This window comes from Fonsecaea multimorphosa (assembly GCF_000836435.1).
Source record: "Fonsecaea multimorphosa CBS 102226 unplaced genomic scaffold supercont1.21, whole genome shotgun sequence".
Taxonomy (NCBI): domain Eukaryota; kingdom Fungi; phylum Ascomycota; class Eurotiomycetes; order Chaetothyriales; family Herpotrichiellaceae; genus Fonsecaea; species Fonsecaea multimorphosa.
Window position 1 is genome coordinate 463,701 of NW_015971655.1, and position 27,279 is coordinate 490,979.

The window sequence follows — 27,279 nt, forward strand, 5'->3', positions numbered from 1 at the left end:
AACTATCAATAAGAACGTTCCCTCTGGTAGAAGTGAGATCCTCAACCGCATGCAAAAGCTGCCAGCTGCGGAAGGTCAAGGTGAATTCGGACTTCGTACCTCCCATCCTTCACGGCTGATTGGATATGCTCCCATCTTTGTGACACTCCATGTGTCCAGATCTTTGATGCAATTGTGCAGCAAGAGGGAGATAGGAGCAGTGCGACATCGAGAGATGATAACCAAAAAGTCTTCGCAACAGAAGAAAATTTGTCCTCTATTCAACTCTACTTTTGATGACACCGGCTGCCGCGTTCCATGGCGATGTAGCCCGCCGGTGGGTGGCTGACATTATTATGAACATCACCTTCTTCCCCCAGCGTCGACAGGAGGTCACCCACTACACAAACGTGAACAACAGAGTTCGATCGGGCTTGCACCAGCCCTCGCCGCCAAGGTTTACTGTAAAGAATGCAGCGCATTTGAGATGTCTCGTCAAGGGCCTTTCTCATACATTGGGAAGTAGCAATGAGAACTAGGACACCCACGCCAATTGTATACGGGGCAACGTTTAAAATCCGAGGTTTCTTTTATGTACAGAAAATCAGGCTGCCTTCCTCTGACCATAAGACCGTGTCGCGTAGTCTCCCTTGTAGACAATCAGATCTGCGGGTTCGTAATCATCCTTGCCACTCAGGTAGCTCTGGAGAATCTTCTTGGTGCCATCGGCATAGCGCTTCTGTGCGTCCAGGGAGGTGCCCGACATATGGGGTACCATACCGTTACCTCCTCCAAGAGGGTTCTTAGCGTAGCGAAGTGGGTGGTCTCGTGGTGCGGGTTGAGGAAGCCAGACATCCCCTCCGTAGCCGTTCAGGTGGCCTGACTTCAGGGCCGCTGCAATGTCATCGGCAACGACGATGGCACCGCGGGCAGTGTTGACGATCCATGATCCTTAAGTAAAGCATGTCAGTCTTGGGACTCTCATATCGAGGGACAATATAGCGCAAGAGCCCAAAGCAGCAGCAGAAACCTACCTTTCTTCATCTTCGAGATCAACTCCTTGTTGAAGAGGCCGTACGTCTTCTCGTACAGTGGACAGTTGATAGTGACAATGTCGCACTGGGCGACCATATCCTCCAAGCTCTCCACTCTTCGGCACCCTATTTCGGCCTCCAAATTGGGGTTGAGAGGCTGGTAGTCGTAGTAGAGCAGCTCTTTGCAGTCAAACGGCTTCAACCTCCGCAGTATGCGCTGGCCAATCCGCCCGATGCCGACTGTGCCCACCACCTTACCCTCCAGGTCGTACTCATTCTGTGCGACTTGGGCAACGCCCCATTCTCCGCGTTCAATCTGTTCGTGGGCTGGGATCCAGTTCCGCACTAAGCCCAGCATAGTCATGACCGCATGCTCAGCGACCGAAACGACGTTGGAGCCTGTGACCTCTGCGACGGTGATACCACCGTTGGTCTTGTTCGCGGCATTGAGGTCGACATGGTCTGACCCTACACCCGCAGTCACAGCAAGCTTGAGCTTTTTCGCTTTCTTTAATCGATCGGCAGTAAGGTACGCTGGATGGAATCTGTAAGCCAGCACTTAGATCAGCACATTCTAAGAGTAACTTGAGGGATCCAATATTGGGGGCACCTAGGATCACGTACGGGGTGGTGATAAGAATCTCTGCATCAGGAAGCTCTCTTTCAAGCACCGAGTTTGGACCCTCTTTGTCAGAGGTGGTGATCAGAGTATGGCCCTGATCTTCAAGCCATTTCCTCAGGCCCAACTCGTTCTCGGCCGCTCCTAACAGTCGCGGTTGCTGCTTGGCAGCTTCTCCGCCCTAAGACTGTTAGCACTCTCATATCTAAACCCTTGAGTGCCGAGAGGTCCCCTTCTGCTGTGCGTAAACACAGTCAACGGATAGAGGATGGACGGAACTCACAGGATATAAAACAGCCAGAATTTTCACATTGCGGTTGGCTGATGCGGAGAAGGATCTGATAGATGATAGCCCGGGCTTCTGACACAGTAGCCTTGAACCGGCTTGACCGCACAAGGCTGAAGATCCTGAGAATCCAGTTCTGACTGCCGCTGTTCGAAGCATTTCTATGGCAGCCCCAGGCGCGTAGCAATATTCCTCTCAACACTGGATGCAAGATTTCGTTGACAGAAGGAAGGGGAAGATTTTAGCGGACTTGATGGGCGAGGAGTTGAATGCCATCCTTCGAATATGAGCAGAAGGTATCGAATTTAATGCAAGCAATCGGTGAAAACCCGGACAAGGCTGCATTAGAATTCAGATCCCAGCAGAGTCATGAGACCTTTGGCAACTCGTCTTGAAGTTTTAGCCGGGGTCTAAATCATTGAGGCTCCAAAGTGCTATGGAGTAGGTGGTCACCCATGATGCTGCAGGACTGCTGAGCATGTAGGATATAGGAAGAAGTACCGAAGCAACTCCTCGCTGAGAATATCCTGGTCCGGAATAGTCGATACATGACATTAAGGTCGCTCACATGGTTTGCTTACCGCCCAAAGAGGAATAATATGCTCATTTGGACTTGGGAGCTCTCCACACTCCATCCGGGCAGCCCCCAACGCGGGGATAAATTGTCAACCGGCAGGAGAAATACGTGAAACGGGGAAGAGAAGACGAGAGACTGACCAATGGTGATAGTGAGACTGCCGATTATGCCGGTTTGGCCGGTTATGCCAATTGGCGAGATGCATACCTACCGAGATAGGTATTGTCGGTGGGTCTCGACAGTCATGCCGTCTCCGCGCTGTTTTGACCCGCGTCAACTTTCCTCCACATTAAACACCCCCCAGAGCAGTCGAGGCCAGTGGATGCGGGTACCTGGCGTGACAGAGCAACGGTCAGCGAACACAGATATGTGATTAATTTCTCAAACTTCTAGCGTTGGCTCGCCCAGACCGCCTGAAGACCTTTGTCCGTACTTACTGTTCAGGCAATTCGCTACCTATGAGGCAGTACGTGCACATCCTTGGAGTTCCTGGTAGGCGAAAAGTCAAACGGAACCTCGAAATTACCCTTTCATGTCAGCACGTTCAACAACGCCTCGAAATACCATCGCCTGTGTCCCGTGCCGAACGACCAAACTGAGATGTTCGCATCGTAATCAAGCTCCATGTGATCGCTGCTATTCCGCTGGTCGAGCAGCTTCCTGCTATTTCCCTAAAAAATGGACCTCTGCCTTGCATCGGCAGCCGAAGAAGCCGCGCCACGCGATTCACGCTCACCAGCCCGGAAAGGACAGCGGACTGGACGCGTTGGCAAGCTCTGCTTCCATCGATGAGCGACCGGTACAGCTTGGCCCGATCGAGGAGTTGAACTCCCTTTCCGCAGAGACATTCTCGCCAGACGGCCCTTTGAGGTGGCTCACAAAAGACGTGCAACAGTGTTACCTGCGATGTACTTACAAGTGGAGCTTTCACCACAAGCCAAGGCTGTTGCAGCAAATCAGGGACGGGACGATTGACTCGGCATTGGCGTGGGCCATCCTGACACTTGCTTCTAGGTGCAGTCTTTCCTGTATTGTATGTGGTGGCCCCATCTTAACCGTTCTTAGGTACTCTCCCACGCCAGCATGCTTTAGCACCCCACTCGAAGCCAGCAATTTCTTTGCACAGCGTGCATCGCGTGCCGTACAGCTCCGTATCACTTCACCGAGCTTGGCCCAAGCGCAGGCGCTCTTGCTGCTTACGGGACACAAGTGGGGTGCCGGCGACGGCGAGAGCGCCTGGATCTATCTTGGGATAGCGGTGCGCATGGTGCAGATGATGGGACTCTGTTCAGAGTATTTGAGCACTGGCGATGATGAGTCGGCGTCAGAGACGTTCATCTTGGCCGAAGAACGTCGCCGCATAGCTTGGACGTGCTTCCTCATGGAGAGCCTTCTCAGTGGCGGTGGCGGTCGTGCGCGTATACTCAAATCCGAAGATATGACGATTCAGCTTCCGTGTGAAGACGTGGCCTTCGTGTTTGGGACCCCCGTGCGATGCGAACTGTTGGCCAACGGATACTCCCAAGAGAAGCTCCCTGGCACTACGAGTATATCAAATATGTCGATCCTTGCTTACACGGTAAGAGTTGCAGACATATGGGGCCATGTGGCGGGGTGGGCCTCGAGCGACGAATCCATGATTGTAAGTCTCGATCATCCGGAATCGAGGGCTCACAGCCTCGTGTCGTCACTTGAGCGTTGGAGGTCGACATTGCCGGACCGGCTACGGTACAGTCTGTTCTCGCTACAAGCCCACAGCGTGCTCGAACAGGGCCAAGGTTACTGCTACATGCACTGTATATATTTCATGGCCGTCATATTCCTCCACCGCAATTATCTGCCGCATCTGGGCCTGTCGAGAAGCCAGCGGTCTCTGAACAGCCCAGAGCAAGATGATGCGTTCCTGGACTGGGCGGCCCGGGCGTCACAGACCCTCTACGACACCGCGTCCACGGTGTGCGATATGTGCGAGGAGATCAACCGATCCGGCGCCGACTTTCGGAGGGGGCTGGTTCCATGGATCGGTTTCACCGTGTACACCACGATTGGCGTCATGCTCTACTTCCAATCCTTCCCGCTCGAGCCCAGTGTGGAGTTTCTCAGCAAAACCAGACACAGACTCCACAGTGCATACCTGCTTCTCAAGGAGATGAAGAACGAATGGCCCATGGCAAGTCGATGGGTAAGTTCTTATCCACGAGTCTCTCCCCTGCCCCTTTCCCCTTGGCAGCTCCATCAGATGAAATGCTAACCTGATCCATGGATTAGCTCGAAAATATATACTCGCTGCAAAAATACCACGCCTCCAGGGTGCACAAGAACAACATCTCAGAGGAGGAGCTACGGGGTTTCCGCAATCTGATGGTCGACTATGGCGCCCTTCACGACGCGCCCGCCTCTAACCCAGCCCTGGCCGTACATCCTCTGGAGCCCGCGTCGACCATGGCTTCAGGATCAAACACTAGCCCGGGGATTGAGATCAGACAACAGACCTACGCGCAGCTACAGGATACGCCTCAACCAGCGAGGACCGAGTCAGCGAGCGACACGTCCTTGGTGGACGTCTTGGATTTCCCGCATGATTTTGGAAGTGTAGACCACCTCGTCTCGGAAGAGGAGATGGCGGGGATTTTCCAGGAGTTCTGGACCATGTTCCCTGGGGAGGTTGGCTCGGGGAACATGACTTTCTAACGACCACCTACGTAATCCAATCAGTGCGAACACAAGAAGAGAACCCCGTAGTCTCCAGCATATCCTTCAGAACTCTCTATTGAGGGCCTAAAAGCCGATATAGGGTTTTTTTATTTGTGAAACAACTTCAGCACCCCTCTCAGCACCTGATGTGCCATCAACTGGCTCGGGGGCACTCTTGGACCAGTAGTGTACCCCTTGATAGGCGGTTCCCACATTGGGTTTGCGCCGTTGTTCAAGGCGTGCTCGACCTCAGCAAGCTCGAACCATTTGGCCTCTTCCAGCTCCGTCTCCGGGTAGGTGATATGCTCGCCTCCCTCGACGCACTGGCCGATGGCGCCAATCAGCATGGTCGACGGATACGGCCACGGTTGACTGGAGTGGATCTGCACCCTGCCGATGCGGACACCGGTCTCTTCGTACGCTTCCCGCCTGGCTGCCGTCTCGATGCTTTCGCCGGGCTCGATGAAGCCCGACAGACAGGAGAAGTAGTTGGCGGGCCAGCGCTTTCCGCGGCCCAAAAGGACGCGTCTCGCGTCGGCGGATATAGGCGCGATGACGGCCGTAGGGTCCGTCCTGGGAAAGGCCTGGTTGTGAAGGCCAATCCGGGTCGGACAAGCTCGCGGGCGGAGGACGCCGTTGTCGGCGGGTGGACAGACCCATTTCGCTCCGCCGTGTGTCGACAGCGTGCGGCCGCCGCAGCTCGAACAGTACCGGTTGCGATTGTTCCAGTCAATCAGGGACCGTGCGTGGCTGTATATTGCTGACTGCGGGTGATCCAACGTGAGGTCGACCCTGGTGGGCACGTATTTGAGGCCGCCGGTCTTTGCTGTTTGCGACTCCTTGAACGCTGCATAGTGCTTCGAGCTCACGTCGAGAGCAAAGTATGGCACTCCGGTATACTGGCCCAGTTGAACTCTCCCTTCAGGGGCTGCAGATTTATCTTCCAGATCCAACCCGAGAAAGATGAGTGTCGGGTGATGCTCGTCCGGATTGAACTCTGCTATCTGCGACTTCTCGTCTTTAGCGTAGGGACGACCAACCACCTCCGCCACGTCTTCATATTTGTTAAATGCGAGCCTCCCGTCCGGTGTGCGCAGAGGGTTCAGCTCGTCAAAGGTGAGATACTTTGCACTTTGGTGCGTGGAGGCCCTGTCCAGAAGCTGGTTATCTAAGCGGATAGCCGACAGACGGGTGATGGGCCCATTGGAGAAGTAGGCGTTGTGGCCCTGGCCAAATATCTCCGTCAGACTGGACATGTCTGTGCCAGCGGGTTACCTACTCAGGTACCTAGGGACCTCGAGGATATAGAACAAGCCAACCCAGCAACCACCCCGAAGGACTCACATTACTACTACTGTAAGAGGGGCGGGCGTGGAACCGAGTTGGGATTTATTGACCGACGGTGTTACATTTAAGCGGGCTCAGAATGTGGTGGAGCAGTGCATTGCTTTCTGGAAGTCCATCGCTTTGCCGATTCTGGGATGTACAGAGAATAGACGGAGGGATTCCGGCGTGTAGTACCTCGTACCTTGGTATGAATACCTACCTACCTAGATAGGTAAAATTTCCTAATTTGGCACAGTTGTGCCCATGTGACATGGCAAGGCTGGGGCTTAGTACGGAGCAGCTTTGACTCAAGTGAGAGCACGAATGATCCTGCACAGTCAGCAATTTTTCACTTACCATTTCACCCGCGTTTCGACCTTTGTACAAGGCATCTAGGTGGTGTGGGTTTCACGCCGTCGGGGGCTATTACCCCATGAAATCTCCAAGATAGTACGGGTTACACCTAGCATGTTGATGCGCCTCAAGAGTTGTGGTAGCAGAACAAAAGGCCGCTCCCTAAATCCGAGAATTTCCCGGCCGATTAGGGAGTCAAGGGTCCTGGGGGACTATCGTGTCGCTTGGAGAAGAGAAGATGAAGCACAAGAAGAGTCTTTTTACGTTGTGGTACGCTTCACATGGTGTCTTTGAGTCGCGAGGTCACGAGATCGCGCGTCTGGAGGTGTCTCTGGATGCGTGACGGGATCTGAGGTGCTTGGTACACACTCGTGGAGACAGATACCTTCATAACAATTTCGGGGATGCTCCAGCTATGAATGCTACACGTGCCATTTTGGCTGCATGCTGCGAAAATGCGACTTCTTCTCAGGTTTCGGTGGCAATCTCCTGTCTCGCCTTCGCACTGTCGTCAAAGGGCTGCAACCCGCCCTTCGCCGGACCGATTAGCTGGTGTCCCTCGGGACTGAACCTGCTGCCGTGCACGGGACAGTCCCAGCTCTTCTCGTCGTTGTTCCAGCACACGATGCCCTTCAAATGAGGACACACCGCACTCATGCGGTGGACCTTGCCGTCCTTGTCCTTGTAGACGGCCTGCGGGTGCGAGGTTTTCGGGTTCAGCACGCCGCCCTGGTCCCTGCCGAGATCTTCGACGTCCTGGATGTCCGATTGCAAAAGGCGTTTGTACTGCGTTTGTACTTGGACGTCGTGCTCGATCATGCTCGGGAGCTTGGACGCCACGGTTGAGATGCGTTTAGGATTGTACACTTTCGCCCAGGGGTTGTCGACGCCCTGGATCTCGTCCGCGAGAAGTCTCCCGGCCAGCACTCCATGAGTGAGCCCGTTGCCGGAGTCTCCTGTGATGACGTAGATCCGCTCGTTGGCTTCGTTCTTGCCAATGAACGCCATGTGGTCGACCGGCTCGAAGATTTGGCCGGACCATTTGTAGTCCACGCTCCCTGCATTGGGAAACCGCTCTCGAACCCATGTTTCCAGCTCCTTGTAGCGCTCATCCCACTCATCTTCCTGGCCCACTTTGTGATCACATCCGCCGACCACCATGTAATCGTCCTTCTCGTCGCAGGCAGTCATGCGGGTATAGTGGTATGGATCGGCAGTGTCGTAGATCAGACAGTCTTCGACAGTTCCCTTGGGGATGCGGATGGCGATACAGTATGTGCGGTTGTACTCCATTTCGGCAATGATACTGAGTTTCTGCAGAGGTACGCAAGTCGCTTGCACCGCGTGATTGCATTTGACGGTGTGGCCGTTCAGTGTCGAGACAGTCACATTCTTGGGACCCAGATGGACGTTCACCAAAGGCACATGGATACCGCTTTCAGCACATTCGGTCACGCGTGTATGCGTGTAACACTGGAAGTTGGGTTGCTCCTTAAGCCACTTCAGCACTCCTACCAAGTATTTGGTAGGGTGGAATGTTGCCTGACGACCAATGACTGCTCCGCCTCTTTGATCTGGTTTTCCAGTCCAGCCCTTGACGGTGAGACTCTCGTCGTACCTCGACTCCAGACCGAGCTCCTTCTGCAGTGCAGACTCTTCCTTTAGTTCCGACATGTCATCGTCGTGTTCCTTGGTGCCGACGGGATGCTGGGAGAGGTCATACGCTGGGAGCATACGGTATTCGCAATCTATTCCAAGCTCGTTTGAAACTTCACCGACATGCTTGAGAGCCCAGTCGTGTGATTCTGCAGCGTATTTTGCTCCGTCCGCTCCGAATAGCTTCTTGATAGCCATGTAGCCGTCGTCCAGATCGGAGGACAGGTGACCGGATGTTCGCCCGCTTTCTCCTGCCGGCAGGCGTCAATATAGGCCTTGCCCCAACCTCTAGTGGACGCGTACCTGAGAGTATATCTCTTGCTTCAAGCATAACAACATTCACTCCCCGTCTCACAAGCTGCTCCGCGGTCGAGATGCCTGAGATGCCAGATCCGATGATGCAGACATCGGTCTCCAAATCCTGGTCCAATTTCGGAAACTGAGGGCGATTTGTGTATGGTTCGAGATGGACCCAGACAGAGTCATGGTGACCAGAGGTCCTCATGAATTGCTTAGGATCTGAAGACATGCTGACGGAACGACGGGACACCGCGACAGGAAGGGTTTTCGGAGCCTGTGACAGGGTAACAGGGTTTTGAAAAAGGTGCAGTGGTCGCGAGAGAAGGGGCACAATAGGTCTGGTCAAGAGTGAACGTGAAGCTGAACGTAGAAGGAAGAGCTCCGCAGAAAAGCCCATTGCTAGACCCCGCCAACACAGCTACGAGGAGGTGGTGTTCGGTACGTAGAGAGCCATGCTTGTGCCATGAGCTCGAAAATGGCCTATATTATTGGATCCGACTGCGGTTTGTTGTTGATGATGACTTTGATTGGAATTGCACGACATGTTAAAGGTCCGCTTGTCCCTTCCGGTTCCTCTCTGAGCTTCCAGTCCAACGTCAATGACACTGGTCATTCAGGAGACTTTGCTGGATCGTCATCTCACCAAAGCCCCAGAGTCTGGAGGAGCTTGTGCTAGAGCCTCACAGGCACCCAGTCGCCCACGGTGCCGGGCGGGCTACCATACGAACCATACGAACCATGCCTGACTTCATAACGACGTAATTTGCAGTCGGTGACACGGTGTGCAACACAGCATGTGCGGAACTCCATTTCCGACCAGTGGCTGTTGCCAGTGAGGACTCAAGGCGGTGCTTCTTCCTCAAGATAAATGGTCCTTGCGACATGCCTCGATGGGCATTCTTGTCAGATACTTGGATGGTTAGTAGTAAACACATGTGTTCTTTCAAGCTCGAGGTTGTTGGGCCGTCGGCGTCTTGGCGTTCCTCGCACAGATACTTAGGTACCTGTGGGTGCCTGGCACCTAGGCAAGCTAGGGAGGTATTAATAGCTGTCAGACACTCTCATTCTTGGATAAACCATATGGCCCCGCACACCCTTTACACGCCCTGCTCTTGCTGACAGCTTCCCTCTCATCCGTTACTTACAATCCTGTTAGTTGATAGACCCGGTAAGAGATGAAAGAGAGGCGTAGAAAGTCGATTTGTCCAGGGCACATAGCTTGGGTCTCTACAATGCCACCTTCAGGAGCCGAGTCGTCGTTCTGAGCATCAACGTGGTCATCACCTATGTGCCTGAAGTTTCTCTCACAGATGCACCGTCCAGGGTGCTTTTTGAGCTCGAAGGTTACCTGGGAGGGTTAAGCCGCCGTAGTAGGACAGACAAACCGGAACTCCACCACCATTCCTCTAGCAAACCTCGAGGAACCACATTTATCAAGACACCAACACTTTCCCTATCATGGCTGAGGAAGCAGTGAACAAGTCAAAGACTGCAGGGCGAAGGTCGCTTGGACAATTACGAGGCCTCGAGACGAGAAAGCCCATGCTTCGAAGGGACATATCCCACTCAAAAACGTCAGACGATGCCAACAAGTTGCAGTGCTCACATATCAGTGATGAGGGTGCGAAGACCCCAAGCGACAGGATTCGCAGGCGGAAATTGTAGAGTCTCTCCCTATTTACGGTGCTTGATATTCCATGGGCGGCACACTGATATTCTTGTTTCTGGGAAATAAACAATCCGAATGTTTCCAAAGCAGGCAAGCAGCAGGCTGAGGAGATGCCGGCCTTGAACGTACCTACGAGGTGTTGTACAGTTACCTAGGTAGGTACTCGGTCATTGGAGAAGAATAGCACAAATTTTTCCGCTCTCGGCACGACCACGTCTCGGTTGACTGCCGTGAAGTTTTGCCATCACGAAGCCATCCAGGCACCATGGATTCAATATGCGGAACATTAGACCGTCAGCAGTGGACAGAATGGTCCAATTGACATCGAATCGAGGGGCGCAGAACGTCATACCACATGGAGCGAACCCTCATGGGGGCAAATCCGGAATCCTTTTCCAACCGCCTTGTCTGTACCTGCAGACGTGAACTTTTGGTCTTTTGCCTGAAGTCGGGCCATGACTGCGAAATGACATCGTATGGGGTGACACTTGACCAGTTCTCGGGGGTCTCCATGCATGAAAATGTCCTCTCGAGTTCTCGAGGGAAAGATCAACAACCCAGGTTCCGATAAAGCATCATGGTATGCGGCAGCCGCTTCAAGCTCCTCATTCATACCCGGAAAAGACAAGCACGCTCCTCTCGGACTGACCAACGGTCAACCATCTCTTAGGCTTGCACCAATGGCATCGGCAGGAGATGGCACTTCCAGAGGGTGCGGGAACGACCCTGAACCGACTCTAAAGTATTTGTGTTTGTCGTGAAGCGGATGATTGACATGCCGCCCCCAGCACAAGTGCTCCTCTCGGGTCTTTTCCCTTGGTGCCTCCTGTTGCTCTTGTATTTGTGGAAGCCCCAGGTTCCAAGGATGCTCCAATGGCGCTGTTCTGGTGCCGGTCCGACTCGAAGGTGGCCTATTCCCCTCTCGAAGGGCTGCAATATGATAGAAAATGCTGCCCTTGCATATCCTCCGGGTATCTTCTATCTGTGGTCTGCCCTGGGCAATCCCCCGCCGTCGCTTCAAGATCGAATCTGTCGAGCGGAATTTATGAGGCTCGGACGCCATCAACCTCACCTAGATGCGACAGAACAGCGATTGGATTTCTCGTTACCGTTCGAGGTTGATGATGGCGAGCCCCGTCAATGTCTGTAGTCCAGCGAGGGTTGCTCTTCAGACGCAACTCTGTCCACACGAGCAAAACCCAAGACTGGCCAGGCCATCAGCCCAACACTGCTCTATCCACAGAGTTTGCTCTGTCCATCTGGCCTGGAGATGTCGGGGTCTAGACCCGGGAACAGAAGGGCAGAGCTGAGCAAGGCACACCATGCCGACTCGACTCCAACCCTAGAACTCTCGACTTGTAAGGACAGACCGCAGATCTGCCGCGCAAAAAGATTCCGGCCACGAAGGAACGGCGGCAACTGGTGAAGAGCTTCGGAAGCGTTGTCCGTGCGTCCAATGTATGAATGGAGGGGTGATGGTTTCGTCATACATCACCATCCCCTGCATGTCCAGCTCGTGAGTTGAGGTCATGCCCTGCGCCTTGCCAAAGAATGCCCAACATATCGAAGATTGCAATTGTCTGTGACCATCAGCCAGCACTGCCACCACTGCCACCACTCCCAGACTCGCTTCTGATCGCCTCCTGAGGCCCAATATCCATTACACGACTTAAGCCCGATGAAAACACACCCCCACCTCTGTCTTTCGGTTTATTCATTCTCAAATCCTCAATGGTCGCAATCATGTCCCGAGAACCAGCAACACCATTTGGGGAAGCCGACCTGGACAACAAGCCCAAGGCTTCCTCATCGCGCAAGAAAGTGAGCCTTGCGTGCCTTGCGTGCAGACGGCGCCGAACCAAGGTATGTATTGCTTGATCTTAATCTCGCCCGCCCACCACTGTCTTGTGGTTGAGGGGAAGAGAGGGGCTGAGTGGCTTTTTTTTCCCAGTGTGACGGTGGTGTGCCCTGCGCTTCCTGCCTTTCACGAAATACCGAATGTGTCAAAGACGAATATGATGATGGACGGCGCAAGCTCGCCGTCAAACGACGATTGGAGTCACTGGAGAAGGACCGCCACCTGCTCGACGCCCTGCTCCATGCAATCCGCACCGGAGGTCCTAACCAGCTACATGCTCTTATCAGCATGATCCGCGGCAACGCCGGACGACAAGACCTCGCCGTCTTTCTAGAGAACGGGTTTGCTGGTATTGGGGAAATCGACGCCCAGAACCATCGCCACGAAACTGCCTCATCGTACAGGAGACATCGCGCTCGCCTCGGTCGAATCCAGGACATCGTGAACCCGCCAATATCCGTCCCCGCCAAACCGTGGACGACAGTGACCGACGATGACGACTTCGTCTCGCACCTCATGTCTCTTTGGTTTACCTGGGCTCACCCCTGGTGGCACTGGGTCGATGAAAACCTCTTTCTCGAAGCCATGAGATCGGGTGACGCCTCAAGCTTGATATGTACACCCTACCTGGTTAATATGATCCTCGCAGACGCTTGTGTTGGTCCCACCCTCCCGCAGATGGTAGACGAGAAGACTGGGCTGACCTTTTCACACATAGTTACTCGACACCCTGGCGGAGGACGGCTCCGATCCAAATCTGGAGATTCGGGATCACTTCTACAACGAAGCCAGGAAGGGGTTAGAGGCTCAAGAAGGTGAGGTATCCCTCGCAATGGTGGCAACCTTGGGGGTACAATGGACGTAGTAAGTCAAGTCGTTGGTGCAGACTTCCTCTTCTCCAGGTCTTGCTTGTTTGCTCACAAGAACTCCACTCTCTCTTTCCAGCCTCAACATCAACGGTCAAGACAAATTAGGAAACGGTGTGCTATACCAACAAATCTTCCTCGCCAAGAGCCTGGGCAAGTGGCGTCAAAGGATCGGCCAGGGCCCCTTCATGACGGAAGAGTATCTCGAGAAAGTCGACCAGTCCCTGTGTCAACTCGAGTGGACTCTGTTCGCTCTCAACCCTCTCATCGGCCTCGCCCTGAAGCAGGTCCGCGTCTTCGACAAGCCGTCACGACCGAAACCCGCCGTTGCCCCTCCCGGCAGCAACTGCGCCCAGCAGGGGCACCCGTCGCCCTGGACCCCGTACCCGATCCCCTACACGAGCATCGAATGGCATCCGACCTGCCACTATCTCGCCTTCACCTCCCTCGCAGAAAAGGCGACCTTGGACGAGACACTGTTTGAAAAGAAACGCCAAAGCGATAGTGATGTTGCCATGGACAAGTTCACAAAGGTCTTCCACGAAGTCGAAGACTGGCCGGCGCATCTGCCCGAGTGCATGAAACTGCATGACAAGGCCATGCCTCATGTCCTTGCCTTACAGTAAGTGGGAAATCTTTGCTTCGGCTTGCGCATGCCTATCTTTGTCAAAAGGCAGGATTTGATTCCATTCCACCCCCCGGTTCAAACCACGCAGCTCAGCGCTAATCTTCTCTGCCTTTGTGTATCGGTAGCGCACTTCACAGCTGGGTCAACGTGACAATCTCGAAACAAACCGCCGCCCTCGACGCGGGGACATCGAGCCGACCGTCTCTGATGCAGACGCCACAGTCTTCGGAGCAGAGCCACTGGATGGAAGTGTGCATCGCGGCGTCGAAGAACATCAGCAACCTCCTCGAGCAGATCCGCATGAACTGGGGCGCGGATCACTTCCCCGTCATCATCATGCAGCCCGCCACCATCGCGGCCTTCACCCTGCTGGAAGAAATGAACGACCGCCCGGAATCTCAAGAGGCGTTTTTCAAGCTGTGCGTCAACCTGCGCGCCGCGAGCCGGAGGTTCCGCGTCAGTCGCGGCGTCTTGCGTCTGTTGCACCACAAGGTCAAGGAGAACGGCGTCGTTTTGTCCGATGAGTGCCACCAGTTGCTCGCCGACTACCATACCAGGATGGACGTGGATCAGCAGGTGGCGAATACCATTGATAACATCGGATTGGAGTACTTGCTGGAGAAATGGGATGATTTGGATCTCGATGAAGTATGATTGTTATGAGGGTCGGGATGGTAGGTCATGAGAAGGACTGAGTGCTTCACCCCGCAAAGGTTTCTCGAAGTAGATTTGTTGGCCGCCCATCCGACAGTGATCTTTCCAGAAGGTGGCTGGTAAAAATGGCAGTGGATGGATGATTACCGATTGATTAGCTTCAGATACCTCTCGTTGTGTTTCGTTTCGGAATCACAGCGATTCTGCCCTGTTTGAGGGATTTTGCTTCTTCACAACGTGCCGACGACGCTGTCCATCAACATCCTGACTTGAGCCGTATCGGTCGCGCAGATGAACGAGTCTGGCCGGCGGGTCTGCAAGTGGCCTGCAGGTGGCCACATGGTGAATTTGTCCGAGATGTATCGGCAGGCAGCGGCGTAGTCGGAGCCGCCTATTGGTTTCGAAGGAATCAGCCATGCCATGTCGGTAACCACAGACATAGTTATGGATGCTGCTTCCACGCAAAGCCATCCGCAAGGGGCGGCGCGAAGCTATAGGAGGTGGGGAAGGGAAGAGAGATGATGACATGCAAAATTCTGATTTTCACTCACCTTGATAATCCGGGAAATACACCTCTAGTGGTGACCTTCGCAACTTGTCCCTAAAAAGATCAGTCTTGTTAAAGACCACTTTCACCGCAGTATTCCCACGAAACCAGGGCGATTCGTAGCAGACACTCCGAAACAAATCCACAGCCTCTTGGAGCCGGTTGACACTGCCGTCCTCGTACAGGGTCTGGTCGTACTCGGACAACGCCACGAGGAACAGAACCAGGTCGACGCCTTCGAAGAAGTGCATCCATTTCTTGCGTTCGGAGCGCTGGCCGCCGACGTCGATGACGCGGTAGAGCGTGCCAGTGTCCTTGGGGGATTTGGAGGATGTGAAGGAGAACTCGGCCACGCCTGTAGTCTTGTGCCGACTCCGCAGGATGTCTTGGTCGTTGGGCAGGAAGTTAGGGGAGGCGATGCGGTCGATCGCGTCGAAGTAGCTATTGTATGCCATTCGGTCAGGTGGAGTACTTCAAAAAGACAACTGAAGCGTGAACTGCGCATATCTGCCAGCCCACCACCGTGCAAGGCGAGACGTACTACTGAGCAGAGTCGCAGACTTGAAACTCGCTGCATCGAGAGAAGCACTCTTGCACGCCCCCGTCAGCCCAAAGGACCCTGATCGCGAGGTATACCTCTGGGGATAGCTCTGCTGGAGCGGTTCTCTGTGTTTGTGCAAATATTGTTGTCGCGTGCCGATCCACCGTGGGGTTTGCGAATGGGATCTCAAAGACGTCCATGGCCTCCAAGATGGCTTGCATCGACCGCACCATGTTTGCGAAGATGACGCCCTTGAAATACCAGCGGTCCTCACCGGAATAGCCTCCTCCGTTGATGAGTTTCAGTTGCTTCAGCACGGTGGATTTCCCCGAGTCGCCAGCACCTCGTCCAAAGTCAGGATCTGAGCACAATCCCAATGTTTCAGGGGCGCTCACCCACCTAGCATGAGGATCTTGACTTCCTTCCTCCGAGACTTCCGGCAAGACCAAGGCCACTTGTCGACCTTGGTATGCCCTGTTCTCCTCGTTCTGTCCTCTTTCCCGAGAGCACAGCCCATGCTTTTGGCGATGTCACCTTGGCTGGAAGCGGTCCACGAAAAAAGCCGTGAACAACGGAGGGATTCTGAAGACAGGACTGAGAGATGAGGATCGTGAGTGAGCTTGGTGTTGGAGGTTCCTCGGGCATGGCGAACTCTCAACGGCGTATTTAGGGCGGCCATGCATCTCCGATACTCCCTGCATGACTGCGACTGTCCCAAGCCAATGCGAAGGAAAAGGTTTCCTTGAACGTGGAGAGGCTCAGATGAGCTAAGACCTCAGCCGTGCGCCGCAAAACAGTTCCCAAGCAATCAGCGCAAGGCCTCGTTGTCGGCGTTCGCTGAGGAATCCAATGGACCGTCGTCGTTCACAACTGCGATGAATCATGATCCTTCTTTTTCAGATCTAACGCTCCACAGAGACCCTGGTACGATCGATCTAGACACTCCGCAGGTGAGAAATCGAGCAAGGCCCAAGGTGGAATTCATTGGTCCATTGGTAGAGGCTAAGGTAGGAAGGGGGCGGGCTGTGTTGAACTCTTGAGGGACAAGGGGCAAACTCGCCACGCCCCCGGAAACATTCTCCGCAGCTTGAAAATTTGAAGGGAATCGAGTGCCAAGACACTAGTCCATATGGGACAAGCCTTGGCGAAGAAGAACAGTTCGGAGGATTCCGAGCGGCTGTTCATGGCCAGAATGGAATCTCACCCGAAGCGGGTATATAAAGGGGTCTAGGTATGGACCCAGATCGGGATATCAGTAGGTGGAAATATGTCCGGTGTCGTGGTGTGTGTGTGGAGCAACTAGGGCCATCCCACTGGCATTGACATAGCCCAATAGACACTGAGTACTCTGCATGATGACAGGGTCCAGGATATGCAAATCTTTCGGTTCAAACAGGCTGCATTGAGCGCAGGACCGCGAGTGATCGGGCTAGAGATCGATCCTATCGTGGAGCGAGGACAGGTTGTGGCAAGAGCCGAGTAACAGTGCCATGTTGGATGTAACTTCCGTTCATGAGGAACTCCAGACCTCATGAGTGAAAGACGTCCCAGAGTCCAGCGACTGTGCGCATGAATGGAGAGCCCTCCAAGACATATTCGAAGCAAAACATATAGGCAAGATCTCGCAAAGACCACAACGACAACGGGTCGAGTCCATCACAGCCATATGAGGCGGACAAGATATTCTGCCCAAACAAAAAAGTGAGAGGCGTGTTTCAAGCTGTCCAGGGTTTCGGTTGAAACCAGACCGAGTCCAGATCAAGATAGAAAGACATACCCCCTTACACTAAAGTCTGGAACATGTCTTTGTGCCCGGGAGAAGCAATGGCCAGGCCAAAGTGAGGGAAAAGGACGAAGCGTGGTTCCCAAAGCGGCAGGTCGAGATTCATGAGTATGATTGGACCAATTTTTTCTGCCTAAGGCCCAATAGTCGATATACTATTGATCAAGTCAACTGCCCATAGGGGTTTCAGTCTGCATCCTGGTGTTTGACTGGGCGTCTATTCGAGCCCATGGTCTTCATCCGTGAGTAGTTGACGTGGTCTTCCAAGGACGCATTTGAGCCACGTCTCTCCTGGACATTGTTGACCAATGCCAGCGGATAGTGGCATGTCTTCGCTTCGGACCACTGTAATCCTTACCCTTCTGTACCAGATACGGATCCTTTCTATTGAGAAATCAGGATAAAGTGCTCATTGATGAGATGGATACGCTCTGATGTTGTCTGGATCGCCAGTTTCTAGCCCGGTTGAAGGCCCTATTGGTTCGGCCGGAGACAGTCAATATTGGCCCAGCAAAGTATAGGCAGGATTGACTGGATGCATCAACCCTCAGAATCGATAGTTTTGCCTTCATCTGAGACCTTGAGATCCGCCATCTGCTCCAGACTGTTGGAGCAAGTCCTTTCTTGCGACTGGCGGATCTCTCCCTCGTGGAATCCAACCACGCTTCAGTGCTCACATTGGCCCTGATCCTTTGGAAGATAGAACTCGTTGCCGATTCCATATGGTGCCATTCACATGGAAAACAAGGCGGCCTTGTCGTTCTTAATATCACGCAAGTCTCACCGTGGCGAGCGTGCGCGATTTGTAATGCCGTAGGCAACGGATGGTTCTGTACGTAAAATTCGTCAGACCAAGATAACCCAAACGCATTCGTCTTCAAACGCGTCCAACTGCGCCTTTCAAAAGTAGTTGATCACAGAAAAGTCGCTTCAAAACTAGTCAGGTTAGAAGCAGAGACGCCCATCTTGGGGGTAGCAAACTTACCTTGAAATATCCATCTCCTCCCTGCTGCTGCTGCTGAATATCGCTGACGGGCCAGACCTGCAGGTACATGCGCACCATCATCCAGGACTCTGTAATCGGACTTGGAATTTCCATAGACCTACGGTCGCTGTCTTAAAGAAGCACTCCAGTCCTCTCCACGATAAATGCGACGCGAATCCCACATGCATCACGAAACGCTCGCGGGGTGTTCCACCAGCCGAGGGCAAAATCCAACCCACAGCAAACACGAAAGGGATCTTTTTTCCATTGTTATACATAAGGGGCAGACAAGAGTTGTACAGTATGGACTTGAACAATGTCAAGGGAATTGAAACGGCGACCTGCGCCAGTTTCCAGAACGGAGTTGCAGGGCAGGTTGGTCCAGAAAAAGATTGCGAGGTGAACTTGCAACCTGTAAAGGACTGGCTTCTGCCCGTCAAGACATCGAACTAACTCGTAGGCGATGAAGTCCCATCAATATATCCCAACTCTGAATGTAACATGTCCCTAAACTGCCGTTGACTTGAAGTGCGCCGTGAAAGTCAGACGGGTTTCCAAGCCTCGGCCTCGTCGAGAACAAGCAAGTAAACCCCAATCGTCTCAAGTCATCAGTCGTAGCCTGGAAGTATTGGAATCCCCCTTTGACGGCGCCAAAAATTGGCTCTCTGACCCCATTCAGAAGTGAGAAGCCAACCTCCCCAGCGTTCCAGAACACTCGCAGAAAATTCCCAGGAAAATTCATTGAGCCAATCTTCCCCCCATACTATCATCTGGCCTGTATCTTCAATGTCACATGCTATTGTGCAAGCCTCTGTTAAAAATGTGTTGGCATTCGCAGGACCAATTGCAATGAGTCGATCTCTGAGACTGGGAGAAGGGATCATGTCTATATAAGCATGATGTGGCGTAGAAAGCTGGAGCTGGGAAGGCTTCAACGAACTCGGTAGCGACGGTTCCAAGGCTGCCAGAGTGGCCAAATGTGACTGGGGGTTAGAAATGACGGGGATTTCGAGAAGGGGGGAGAACATTTGGTGAAGTGACCGACGTATTTCGCGGATGTTGTTGGGTACAACAACGACAAGGGTGCTGGGGTCGCTGCTGGCGCTCGATAAAGGTGTCGTCGCCGGTTGAGGCATCGAGACCGTAACAGGGCCCGGAGTATAGGAAGGCGCACCTGAAACTGGACCCAGGTAGCCACCAGGTGCAGTTCCATATGCCATATACCCCGAAGGAGATCCTCTGACCTCACCAGGGCTCATTGTCGGCCCCGGTGAGCTGGCTTGCGACCCATAAGCAGCCTTCAAGGACTCATTCTCTTGAGCGAGCGCCTGATTTTCGCGGCGAAGCCGTTCGACTTCTTCCACCTGAATACTGTTCAGTTCGCGCTGGGCGGCTTCGAGTTTGTTCAAGTGTTCTTTGCGCCTTTGGCCTGGTAGGAAAAGTTAGTGCCTGGTCCGGAGGCAAGATTGGAAGGGCCGTTCCGCAGGAGGCGCAGACCACTACTTACGAAACACTCGCTGGGCGTTGCGATTGTATTCTCTGATACTTCATCAGCGACAGGTCCTAGGGGAGAAGGAACGAGATCAATGCGTATCGACGCACCTCTTCTTTGCTGCCTTGCTTGCTTCACTGCCCGACTCGGACATGGCGACAATTTGGATGAATTCACTGCTGGTCTGATGGATGGTCTCTGTGGCGACCGACATCATTCAAGTACCTTTGGGCAGTTCTCGCATTGACGTGGATTTATTCCAGCCCGACCAGTACGTAAGGCCGGGCACGAAGGGGAGGATCCGCAAAAGCAAAGGCGTGGCCACCTGGCAAGAGATCCTCCAGTGAGAGATTGAGGACAAAAAGCTGAGATGCGCAGAGCCCTTGGAGATTGTAACGCCGGGTCTGGAGGAAGCGGTATGTCCAGAATTAAAAGGAGATGAAATGGTCCGAATAAGACGAGAGTTGCCGGTCTGATTGGGCGGCCGCGACAATCGGGAGCAGAATAGCGCAACGGCCAACCTGCGAATAGGTCAAGTTTAATCGAATACCGTCAAACGGTTATAGACGAGTCGGGACCACAGGATCTGGTTTGAATCATACTTCTGAGGATCACTTCACTATATCTGTCCAGATACACTGCCCTAAGGACCCAGCAGATTGACACAAAATAGTCTTCCAAACCTTGGATAAGGCGAGGGTTCGCAATGGAGACCCGCCCTGGCCGTTTAGGAAGCCAGTCAAGACTATGTCCCGCAAGCCAAATGGTAAGTGTAGTCAGCCACAACCCTTTTGGTAGGGATTGGTGTGCCTGCCGTTGGCCGAAGTGGATGGGGCCCAACGCAGCCGGCCTGCGCACAAAAGAGACAGCAAACGGCGACCAGGGATCCCAGGATGGCAGTGGAATGCTCATTCGAGTCTCGGCAAGAGGTACCTGGTCCAGCTTGGGAATGAGGCACGCAGGGGCATGTAGTGAAGCCATTGGAAAGGGAGACCACAACAAATGAAGGCTATGGGCCAGGTGAGCAAGGGTTTCTCGCCTAGGCATTCATCCTTGGTCCAAGGCCTTGTGTAGGCTTCCCATAGGGGGGACGTCAGACGCGAGATCGCCGCAGTCCGCAGGCCGGGGCCGCCGTTCGGCAGAGTGCGGCCTGCTACAAGAGGTAAGGCCACGAAGGGGTGGATTCGGTATCCAGTCACACCTCAGTTGGTGGTTCAACCCGAGCAGCGCAGGTGCCGCGCAAATGGTAACCCCGGGAAGAAGGGGATCTCAGATTTTGACGGCAGGGAGGCTGAGATGGGCATAGTCCCAGAGCCAGTTGCAAAGCCACGTCCCGTATGAAGGATTTTAAGTGTGAGGATACCTCACTACTAGTCGCCAGTTTAGTCCTGAGATTGGCTCCAACACCAAGCCAATCAAGCCAGCGACCCCATGACGAGTGGTGGGTGGGCCGTTTGTTGTTTTTCAGCCGCGGGAGCCTCCAAGAACTGCAACTGCAGACACGAACAGCCAGACGGAAGCCATGCCAGGAGAAGCATATCCGATGAGAGTTTGGGGGAAAATTGCCACGCGGTCCAGCTTGCATTGCAGCGCTGGAACCGTTAGCTAGTTGTACGAAGCATGAAGCTGACCTGTTCAGCTGTGATGGTTTGAGATCCATCGATGTACCCCAAAGCCCTAGCCATCCACCAGGGTCATTGGTATGACGACAACAAGGGAAGAAGTAACGAGGCACACCATCAATTTTTTCACCTTACCCCCTGCTCTTTGTGGTAGCTTGGAGTCGTCCGAGCGTCAAACTCGGTTTGACACAGTATCCCGGACCCCACCGAGAGCTTTGGAGGGACTGTTCTCCGCAATAATAATAGTTAAACTCCGTAAGCGAACTTCTTTCTCGGCTCGCCAGGCAGGCTGCTGGGGGCTGGCACTATGCAAACGAAGAGGGTTGAGCCCCTTGTGCAAGACTGTATCTGGTGATGCTGCCGACCAAGACTGGGGCTCGCTGGGAACCGCAGGATTTCGCTTACATCAATAGATTGATATCGACGTCAGTGGAGCAGGTCGATCGAAATCAATTGCTTCTGACAAAAGGACTTGCAGCCGAGAGCAATACTTTCATTGTCCTTGACAGCGGATTGAGAGGGTCTAACCAATATCGAACCTGCACCTCGCAGGTCAGCTACTGCCTACTAGCTGTATGGGATAGAAGTTAGAGACGGGAGGAATATCGTCAAGTGGGTGCTCTGAGATAGGATGAGGGTTGCCCTGGGTTGCCGGGTCTTTCTCTCATGTGAACTGCGTTTTCAACTGCGGTTGCTTCTATTTGGGGCACCGGAAGCATGATGCAAAGCTGTTGCGCAGCAGACAGGGGTGGTTGAAAAGAGTTGCGAGGGGACCACTTAGTGACTAGGGACAAGAGAAAGCACCCAAATGGTCAGTTTGGCAGATGCATCTCAACATGGATGGACGGGGGTTGATGGTGGTGATGATGGTCTGTAGCTCAAAACCGAAAAATGCATGCAAGAAGGAGTGGGCATGAGTGGGCATGGGTGCTGCATGCGCCCCGTGGGAAAGTACGGCGCCTTCTTGCAGTGCCTGCGATGTATGGGTGCCTGTCGTGCCATGGCGGACAGAAGAAGCTGCAGGCCCAAGTAGGCTGTGACAGCCGACCTCCCATCAAGAAAAATTTTCATCTTGATTCTCACCCTCGTTGGGCCATTCCGACTCAGAAGCCATTGTAGGCAGTAACCCCGTTCCTCCCAAGTTTTGGGCATCAACCGTAGAGATGACAGTAGGAGGATCCATCATGCTCCGGAGCTGTAAGCAAGCCCATTGTGGAGGTGACCCGGCTGCGCAGCAAAAAGACAAGGTGAATCATCACAGCCATCACAGCAAAACCACCACCAACACCCTCGAGCAGCCAGCATATGGTCTCGACCGGCCGAGAAACCCAGTAAACCCATGTCTTAGAGTTCATCGCCGTGCAAGCCACCTGCACGCCTAATGCACGTCGACCAATTCGGTGGCTCACAGTACGAGCTACTGTACCATTTTTTCTTCACGTCCATACCGAGAGAAAGAAAATTCCAAACAGACACATGAGCACATGAGGGCACCGTGCAGACCAACCATGAAAACGTTATTGAGCAAGCTGCGCCTTGGAGAATGCTCAGCCGCACCCACTCGGTCACGTACACATCGACTGAAGGCGCAGGGTCCACCAGCAGGTAAGGTCGGAAAAAGGGTGCATTGGGCGTTGGATCATCAAAGCTTCACTTACAAGTGGACGGTTAGGTGGCTACTACTCCATCCTCACGGCCCTACGAGTCCTTCCCACTACCATCTCGATCTCCTGAGCCCTGCCAGGTGCCCGCACGGGCCCTTTCCGCCTACCAAAAAACACCCTGAACGAACGAATCCCCATTTCACGGCGTCAGAAAGACCCAACCAGGTTGTTGTCGGCCAATGCAACAGGGGACGAGGAGCTAGGAAAACAACATCCCACGACAACAGCTCTGACGTTCCTGAACTACAGCCGTATGCAAATTTTTTCACTTCACCGCCGCTTCTTGCTTCCTGCCACAGTTACAGCAATCAACCGTATGATGCTCTTCGTGCTGGGAAACGATGTTCACTACGGGAGAAGCCGAATTCCTGTACATCGGGGATCGGGATGCAGAACTGGAACAGCCTCTGCCGAGTGGTGAATCTTGGAAGAGGCAGACTGATTAGCGGTCTCGACCATACCTCCTTGGACCCATGGTACCCTCATACCGCCTCGCCTACGACTCCATCTTCCATCTTCCATCGTTCAAGCGAGCTGGCCCGGTCGCCTGTCGCTCAGCTCTGATGTCCTTCCTGGTATGTCCGGCTGGGGCCTTCCGCTGCATTATTGGGTCGAGCCCTCAGCCTTCCCGCACTGTAGCAAGATCAGGGGAACTGCTCCCCCATATTACTGCAGAGCAAGCCTTATCGTTATAACAAGCATATTGACGCCTGCCGGGGACTTCTGCCGGGTCTTCGTTGGCCTATGGGCTCAAGTTTGCCACTTCATTTCCTAGTGGAACCTTTTTCTGGAGACCAAAGAGCTGCCAGCACATGAGTACAAGGCTTCTGTTTTCACGTCTGCATGGTCCTTCCTGTAGGCTGTACCCAGGTTGCGAGATGTCCGTTCGATACTGTGCAGGGCTCCATTGAGCGGCACATCAGTCTCTACTCGGTACCGACATCGTTAACATTTGCTGATCTGGATCAGCCATCTCTGGCCCGGGGCCCACGTCGGCCCCATCGAGATCACACAAGGCCGATGTTCATCTCATGATAGCGTTTGAAGGGCATCTCCCAAAAAAGGGGTTGAGTCCTCACTATCATACCTGCCGCGAACAAGTTTCAGGTCTCGTTCAAGATCTAGCGAGTCACTGCCGATCATTTCCTAGAATTTCCTGGAGCTGAACTTCGCTTAAGCGATTGTCTTCCCTAATCCTGCCATTCCTGCACCTTCAGACGTCCAGCGGTGGCCGCAGCAACGACCTATTCCATTTACCGGATCTGGAGACACAGGAGAGAGCAAGAAAGACCACCGTGTGTCCTTTCTTCGCAAGACCCAATTTCAGACTATGTACGTGAGACGTCAGATTCAGTTTAGTGCCAACCGGGGTCACCAGAGTCTTGTGTGTGTCCAGCAGATGTCGATCTTGACACCATATCTAAGCGATGCATCATTGTCTTCAAAGACTCCTGAATACCCCTTTCGAGCCAGCGGCCAGGGATTGGAGAAAATTCTCCGGCTTACCCCCACCTGTCACCTGAGTTGCGTATTGCGTGCTGTCTCGGATCATGACCGACATGTTCAAGCCCATCATAGCCACACTAAGCCTCAACTGTAGGACCAATCAAAGACGTCAACCGAACAGCTTTCCATCAGCCCGTCCTCGGACACTCCGCCCTCAATGCTCAGGACTCTGTGGATTCGATATGCGATCTTGAACGGTTGTATGTAAACCACAGCCTCCCCCAGTTTTCGATAATCGGGGCTGACCATATATAGTCCATCAAGTCATGTGCTGTTGACGCACCCGGCGAGACCGAAGTCCAATACTTTGTCCTGAATCACTGAAAGTAATCCTCTGCTGGATCCCAAGCAAGCTGGACAAGGTTGGCCTACCCGACTCATTTCCAATGCCTTATTACGCAGCATCGCAACGAGAGACACGCGCGCAAACTCTAATGGCCGCTCTGCAAGTAATCCAAGGGCGGAGCAGCAGAAGAAAACCTTCTTTTCTGTTCTGCACAAGATTAGGAGAATATTCTTGTACGTAAGGTAGGGGAAACCGAAGTCGCTTTGGAGACTGATCGATCTTCCACGCGGATGAGGTCTGAGGGGAATCGGACGCGCAACTTTTATCCAGCTGATCTCACGCCACACATCAAAGCCTTTCGAGTCAAGCAGGTTTCTTTGACACCGTTGACCCGGCTCCGGCACGGCGAGGGGTGCCTCCTGACTGTGAAGCTACCCTAAGCGACTCGCAAGATCCTGGCAGCAAAGTTTATCCCCCGAAGCCTCGGAAAAGATTGGCTGAATCTGAATCAGTGGCGACGAAGACGACAATTTTGACTTCTGGGGATTGTCCCCGAGGACCGACAATCAGACCTAAAGCCGGGGGCTTGATGGGCAGTGAGGGAAATTTCTCCATCAACCGTTCATCTTCCCAGTTGGAAACGTTTACAGCGAGGCCGTTTTTCCAGCAAAGTACATGTTGATCCTTCCATCATTCACCATCCACACCGGCCCCTCATTGGACTTTGCCTGCATGGCGAGCACGTTTTCATCTTGATGCCAAAGCGAAAAGAAATTCCCGCACCGCTGTTCCAGGCAAACGCCCAATCCCACAAGCCAACCAGCCAGATCCAACAACTCATACAGCGACGGCGTGGAAAAGCAAGATTCATTTGCTTGACATAAAAGCGCCCGGCACGCCTAACCCATCCCCCGAAATCTTGATTCCAGCAAAGTCGATAATTTCCAGACACCATGAGCTTCATTACTCATTGCCTGGCCAATAAAAGTCTCTATCACAGGTCCGAGGGTCCGAAGGTACTCCGGATCTAGTAATGCACCATGGCGTCGTCACCCGCTTTTGCTGTTCATCAGACACAAGCCAGCGAGGGTGCCTTTACCCGACCCAAACCCAGATGATGCCGACGACCACATCCAAGCCCTTGCTATCGGCGCCTGGGTACTTGAAGCTCCACATACCATCCTTTTCGTTGTTCCAGTAAGCTCCACTTGCCGCGTGCATGCCTCGACGGCCACTTGTTTTCTTTGTGTCGTCGCCCGCCGAAGCCGGGGTGGATGCGGCGTGCTGGATGATGGTGCTGTTGACCACGTATTTGTATTGTGGTTGGCTGGCTGCCGATGATCCAGAAGCTGCTTTTACCGTGGTCTCTTCCACAAGTGCGCCCAGGATGCTGTTGATGATCATCGTGTTCCATTTTTCCGTGTCTGGGTGGGAGTAAGAGGTTACCCCTGAAAGGGCAGCTTCGCATGCCTATCCGGCAGGAAACCAAGCAGTTAGCGGCCTGCACTGTGCAGCTTTTGAGCAATCTCTTGGCGCCTGGCGGTCGTGGGACTTACATTTTCTGTGATCTCTTTGAGACGCGTATAGGGCACGGGAGGGGGGGCTTGTTCCGATGACATTTTCTTGACAGCAATCTTTCCTCCTGCCACGTGTTTGGTGATGTATGTATTTTGGGTCTTGCAGATGAGATCTTGCAACGCAGTGGAGGTTTTGGGTGGAGAGTCTTCTTTGGAAGGCGATGGATGTCCACCGACAGAGAGTATCGTGGCAGGATCGTATGGCGCAACTTCTGTCACCGAGGACTCTCTTGTGTACGGCTGCTCGTTTGGCTCGTGCCTTGCAGGTGTGCACGCTTGCTCTTCACCTCCACAGGAGTCCCGTCTCGATGTTCCTGCGACTTGGTCCTTGCCTTTTCGCTTCCCACCAGTACCAATTCTCTGAGCTTCTCTTCTTCCTTGATCGCCTCGTCCTGTTCACGCTCTCCCTGTCGACGTCTAGTTCTCAAACTGAAGGTCGAGGCCTTTCTCGCAAGTCGGCGACGAAACTCGGTGAGAGGTCCGGGTTCAGGATGTTGCAGGGTCTGGTTGCGCGATTCAACAGCGGGCTGCTGATTGAGATGATTCACTTCAAGCAGATTTGAATGCGAGCGGTGGTGGTGCTGAGAGGATTTCCGCAGTCGGTGTCGCTTTGCTGGCTTGCTTGGGCGATCAGCCGGATTCAATGCGACCTGAGGTTGATTATTTTGAAGCGGATCGAAGACGGCAATAGTTGACTGAACCCTCCGCAGTAGAGTCGACATTTTTCCTGCGAGTTGTGTTTCTCTCCCACGGCGAAGCAGATGCCCCGCTACTGC

At 53.6% G+C, this 27,279-nt stretch overlaps 8 protein-coding genes across 8 annotated transcripts; 2 read left to right on the plus strand and 6 right to left on the minus strand.

Annotated features, from left to right (window-relative positions):
- Nucleotides 1-583: 583 nt before the first annotated feature.
- Z520_08978 (formate dehydrogenase) lies at nucleotides 584-2,077 on the minus strand (the record flags this gene model as incomplete). The annotated part of the gene is made up of 4 exons (XM_016779474.1): nucleotides 584-930; nucleotides 1,014-1,558; nucleotides 1,638-1,813; nucleotides 1,916-2,077. The coding sequence occupies 4 exons, from the start codon at nucleotides 2,075-2,077 to the stop codon at nucleotides 584-586; spliced, it is 1,230 nt and encodes a 409-aa protein (XP_016629584.1).
- Nucleotides 2,078-3,027: 950 nt separating this feature from the next.
- Z520_08979 (uncharacterized protein) lies at nucleotides 3,028-5,186 on the plus strand (the record flags this gene model as incomplete). Its single annotated transcript, XM_016779475.1, has 3 exons — nucleotides 3,028-3,509; nucleotides 3,561-4,677; nucleotides 4,764-5,186. 3 exons carry the CDS (start codon nucleotides 3,028-3,030, stop codon nucleotides 5,184-5,186), a joined length of 2,022 nt encoding a protein of 673 aa, XP_016629585.1.
- A 110-nt stretch (nucleotides 5,187-5,296) lies between these two features.
- On the minus strand, nucleotides 5,297-6,445 carry Z520_08980 (uncharacterized protein; the record flags this gene model as incomplete). Its single annotated transcript, XM_016779476.1, has 1 exon — nucleotides 5,297-6,445. The coding sequence occupies one exon, from the start codon at nucleotides 6,443-6,445 to the stop codon at nucleotides 5,297-5,299; it is 1,149 nt and encodes a 382-aa protein (XP_016629586.1).
- Nucleotides 6,446-7,337: 892 nt separating this feature from the next.
- Nucleotides 7,338-9,054, minus strand: Z520_08981 (uncharacterized protein; the record flags this gene model as incomplete). Its single annotated transcript, XM_016779477.1, has 2 exons — nucleotides 7,338-8,776; nucleotides 8,829-9,054. The coding sequence occupies 2 exons, from the start codon at nucleotides 9,052-9,054 to the stop codon at nucleotides 7,338-7,340; spliced, it is 1,665 nt and encodes a 554-aa protein (XP_016629587.1).
- Nucleotides 9,055-12,237: 3,183 nt separating this feature from the next.
- Z520_08982 (uncharacterized protein) lies at nucleotides 12,238-14,500 on the plus strand (the record flags this gene model as incomplete). Its single annotated transcript, XM_016779478.1, has 5 exons — nucleotides 12,238-12,357; nucleotides 12,446-13,009; nucleotides 13,071-13,216; nucleotides 13,298-13,840; nucleotides 13,972-14,500. The coding sequence occupies 5 exons, from the start codon at nucleotides 12,238-12,240 to the stop codon at nucleotides 14,498-14,500; spliced, it is 1,902 nt and encodes a 633-aa protein (XP_016629588.1).
- A 230-nt stretch (nucleotides 14,501-14,730) lies between these two features.
- On the minus strand, nucleotides 14,731-16,105 carry Z520_08983 (uncharacterized protein; the record flags this gene model as incomplete). Its single annotated transcript, XM_016779479.1, has 4 exons — nucleotides 14,731-14,891; nucleotides 15,052-15,488; nucleotides 15,589-15,931; nucleotides 15,988-16,105. 4 exons carry the CDS (start codon nucleotides 16,103-16,105, stop codon nucleotides 14,731-14,733), a joined length of 1,059 nt encoding a protein of 352 aa, XP_016629589.1.
- Nucleotides 16,106-18,964: 2,859 nt separating this feature from the next.
- On the minus strand, nucleotides 18,965-20,062 carry Z520_08984 (uncharacterized protein; the record flags this gene model as incomplete). Its single annotated transcript, XM_016779480.1, has 3 exons — nucleotides 18,965-19,785; nucleotides 19,864-19,895; nucleotides 19,959-20,062. 3 exons carry the CDS (start codon nucleotides 20,060-20,062, stop codon nucleotides 18,965-18,967), a joined length of 957 nt encoding a protein of 318 aa, XP_016629590.1.
- Nucleotides 20,063-26,021: 5,959 nt separating this feature from the next.
- On the minus strand, nucleotides 26,022-27,225 carry Z520_08985 (uncharacterized protein; the record flags this gene model as incomplete). The annotated part of the gene is made up of 3 exons (XM_016779481.1): nucleotides 26,022-26,396; nucleotides 26,483-26,743; nucleotides 26,791-27,225. 3 exons carry the CDS (start codon nucleotides 27,223-27,225, stop codon nucleotides 26,022-26,024), a joined length of 1,071 nt encoding a protein of 356 aa, XP_016629591.1.
- Between the last annotated feature and the right edge of the window lie 54 nt (nucleotides 27,226-27,279).